At 46.7% G+C, this 3,746-nt stretch overlaps 1 protein-coding gene across 1 annotated transcript; it reads right to left on the bottom strand.

Annotated features, from left to right (window-relative positions):
• Nucleotides 1-1,138: 1,138 nt before the first annotated feature.
• Nucleotides 1,139-3,014, bottom strand: LOC135949916 (uncharacterized). Its single transcript, XM_065499372.1, has 2 exons — nt 1,414-3,014; nt 1,139-1,349 (listed from the first exon to the last, which is right to left on the bottom strand). The coding sequence occupies exon 1, from the start codon at nt 3,012-3,014 to the stop codon at nt 1,554-1,556; it is 1,461 nt and encodes a 486-aa protein (XP_065355444.1). The 3' UTR covers nt 1,139-1,349; nt 1,414-1,553.
• Between the last annotated feature and the right edge of the window lie 732 nt (nt 3,015-3,746).

Here is a 3,746-nt window from a genome sequence, read left to right as displayed (position 1 = left end):
AGGCGTGTTGAGAGGGAGATACTGATCCTTGTTTCAAAGACACTCGTATGTGGATGTCGATGATTCTTTCAAGGGTTTTCAGCAAGAATGATGATAGACTTATCGGTCTGAAATCTTTTGCTTTGGTGTGTGACGCTTTCCCCCCTTTCGGAATGAATGTCACAGTGCATTCGGTCCACCGTTTTGGTATGTAGGACCATGCAAGACAGGCATGATAGATAGTTATCAGCCAAGGAGTGACTAGATCTATATTATTCTGTAGATCAGCGGGTATTATACCATCTGGGCCCGGAGACTTGTAAGAGTCAAAACTCCGTATGGCCCATTTTATCAAATGTTCGTCAAGTATAATTGACGAAGTTGTCCGATTGTTCGGTTGGGATGCACTAGCAATATCCGGAGGCAAGTTCCCCGGAAAATGAGTGTCCATGAGTACTTCTAGTGTCTCACGTCCATCAGTAGTCCACCTACCATCCTGTTTCTGAATATAACCTTGAACAGTTGGTGTTTTCGATAAGATCTTGCGCAGACGATTTGTCTCAGAGGAACTTTCGACGCCGCTGCAGAAATTCCTCCAGGACTTACGTTTCGCGCTCCTGACCATATTCTTAAATTTGTTCAACATAGACTTATACATTGACCAGTTGCCTGATCTTTTCGCCTCGTTGAATAGTTTACGACAATTACGCCTAGTGTTCGCTATGTCTAAAGACCACCATGGAGGTCTTACCTTTCCTCTGCGAGCAGAGGGAGTGCATGTACGTCTTGTGGCCTCACTGAGAGAAAGTGTGAGCTTTTCCACAGCGCTTTCAATGTCCCTAGTGTCACCTATGAGAGGGGGTGAGGGAAGTAAACCATCAAGGATCCGCCTGTGATCATCCCAATTGGTTTTCCTCCTATTTAGAAAAGGCTTTTCCTTCTCAACTTCCAATTCTATTAAGAATGTCAGATACCTGTGATCAGACAGAGAGCAATCATCTGAAACCTTCCAATTCCTTATGAGTTGCGAGTGGCTTGCACTGACAAGCGTAATGTCCAGAACTTCTTGCCTATTTGCTACCACAAAAGTAGGTTCTGAACCTCGATTGACAACTACCAGATTAAAGTCTAATATGAAGTCTAGAATGTACTCACCTCGTTCGTTTCTATCTGAGCTACCCCAGATTGTGTGGTGAGCATTTGCATCAGCTCCGATAATTACAGGAGTTCTGGCCCTATTTGCGGCACGCATCATATTAGATACCAGGTTATTCGGTGGTGGTTCAACCTGGTCGTGCGCCATATAGCTCGAGAGCAGCCACACCTTACCTGCACCTGTCTCCCAAGCAGCAGCTACTGTATCTTCATCGCTGTAATCAGGAAGAATGAAGATATTAAGATGGTTCTTAACCAAAATGCAAGATCTTATTTTACCTGTGCGTCTTATGTACAAAAGTTTGTACTTTTTGGCGTTGAGTCCACGAATTTCGCCATTGTGTATCCACGGCTCCTGGACCAACGCAATGTCCTCCCCATATTTAGCAATGTGGAGGAGCAGGGCAGCCGAAGCTGCCTTAGAGTGGTGAAGGTTCACTTGGATCGCCTTCACCATGGTCTGGATCATATATGACCGTAACGTCGATGTCTTCTGGGTCTGATTCCAGAAGAACATCTTCATCCTCCACATCACCCAGAGCGCAGAATAGGTCCCCAACCATACTGGAGTGTGATTGGGTCTCCATTTTGTCCTCAGAGCTTGCGGGGTCGTCCAGTTTAATTTTGCAGTCCATATCCTGCGGAGCTTCCAGTTTAACACCAGAAGTTTCGGGGTCGAGCTTGTCGTCACCACGGTAGATGCGCAGCTTGATACTATCGAAACCATAGTAAATCTTGCTTTGCCTCTCACGTAGTGGCGCCAAGGATTCCTTGTTAAGGACTACGACCACCTTTCTATGCGCACCTTCAGGAGCGGAAACCTTAACCACCTTCCAGTTATGGGTTGGTAGATCGGGATTACCGCTCTGAATGTATGCCAGAATCTCCTCAGGTTCATGTGGCTCCGCCGGAATAACTGTGACTGATCTCGGTCTACGAGGTATCTCGTTTACCGGGATCACGTCCAGTTTCGCGCCTGGCCACAATTCCCCTAGGGACGCAATTGCTAATTTTAGCAGTAGAGCTGAGCGGTCATTGGTACACGCTAGCAGTTTTACATGGCCTTGATACCAGCCAGCATCGTCGTTTTGCGGGGATGGACCGGGATTCTCCTTGAGAATCTTCCAGTATACCCCCAGCATACCCTGACGGATTTTCAGCCATTTCTTCTGGGAGATAGCTCCGTCATCAACACTCCTGTCGATAATAGCCCTTACAAGTGGATTGCGAGCAACTTCACTGTAAGGCCTTCTTATCACACGAGCCTCTTGCTTCGGACGTTTAGTCTTCGGCTGTGTGTTTTGCTGCTGGAGCAGCTCCTCCTCTGAGCGTTGCCGTTTGGGCCCAGCAGATGCGCCTTGGTTCGCTGCATCTGCGCTTGGAGGAGTGTTTGAGCTGTCCAGCTCAGCCAGTTGAGCCTTAGCCCAACTTAGTTTCGACAATTCGTCGATGTTAAGCGCATCGGCCGACTTGGATCCAAGCCGGTCGATAATGCGCATGGCGGCACGCCTTTGCACGAAAGCCCTCCTGGATGGTTCTTTGCGAATGGGGGCGTTCGGTTCTGCCGTAGTGGCGGGTGGGGCTACGGTGGTTGGACCCGACTTCTGGTTCGACGATCCAACCTGTAGCATTTTCGCAGGGACAACTGTCTTCTCGACAGTGTCCAATGCAGGGGCTGTTGCTGGTATATTACCAGCGAGGGCTAATGCAGCTTTTGAGGTGCTTGGCTTAAAGTCCAAGGCTACCTCGCTGCTTTTAGTCAAACTGTCACCAGAAGGTTGGACAGTCGACTGTTTGCAATCAGCCAGCATAGGTTTCCCCTGCTGGCCTTTTGCTGTTTGTTTTTTGTTATTATTATTGTTTTGTATTGTGTTATTCATTTTTGTTCCCACGAGTGAGCGCGTAAGGGGATGGACACTCCATGCAGGGACGGCGTACATGGATTAGGCGAAAACTGTATTACAACCGACCCGTGCCCTGGCGTCGGAGGGGAGCTGTTAGCGACTAGTTATCTTTAACCACTTACTAGCCATTCAGGTCTTCGGCACTGCTACCATCACCTTGACCTTACAAGTGGGGGGGAAAGAAAGAGTAGAGAGAGAAAGAACAGTTTTGGTCCGCGGGTAGTAACACTAGAAGAGAGAGAGAATGTGTTAGCACTAGGTAACCATTTGTCAAAAATGTATCACCAGTAATAACAGTATCCTAACACCAATTACATCCTACTGTGACCATTTGTTATAAAATGCATCACAGTATTATGATAGTCGGCTGACACATTTCCGTTTACCGACCTAGCTATGTCAAGAAGTTCAGACCATTTGTTAAAAATGCATCTTAAGATATTGACATCGCTTGAGCATTTGTCAAGGCTAGTGACCTGTTCTCAAAACAGTATCACTAGACTAGGCAGTTGCTCCCCCTATCCGCCACCTGGGACGCGTCCGATGGGAGACTGAGAACTCCACACGAATTGGTTACATACAGTATTTTCCTTTACAATAAAGATTTTCTGACCATTTCTGGTTTTTACTGTTTTTTTTTTCGACATTAAACCAGAAAAAGTAATTTATATTAAAGTTGTTACATTTGAACTTCATTAGGTAATAAGT

Source organism: Calliphora vicina, chromosome 2 (genome assembly GCF_958450345.1).
Source record: "Calliphora vicina chromosome 2, idCalVici1.1, whole genome shotgun sequence".
NCBI classification, from domain to species: domain Eukaryota; kingdom Metazoa; phylum Arthropoda; class Insecta; order Diptera; family Calliphoridae; genus Calliphora; species Calliphora vicina.
The sequence above is the reverse complement of the archived record's forward strand: the minus strand, read 5'-3'. Positions and strand labels throughout refer to the sequence as shown.

Coding starts and splice junctions, on each gene's coding strand:
- LOC135949916 (XM_065499372.1), bottom strand. CDS start 3,014: ATGAATAACACAATACAAAACAATAATAATAACAAAAAACAAACAGCA.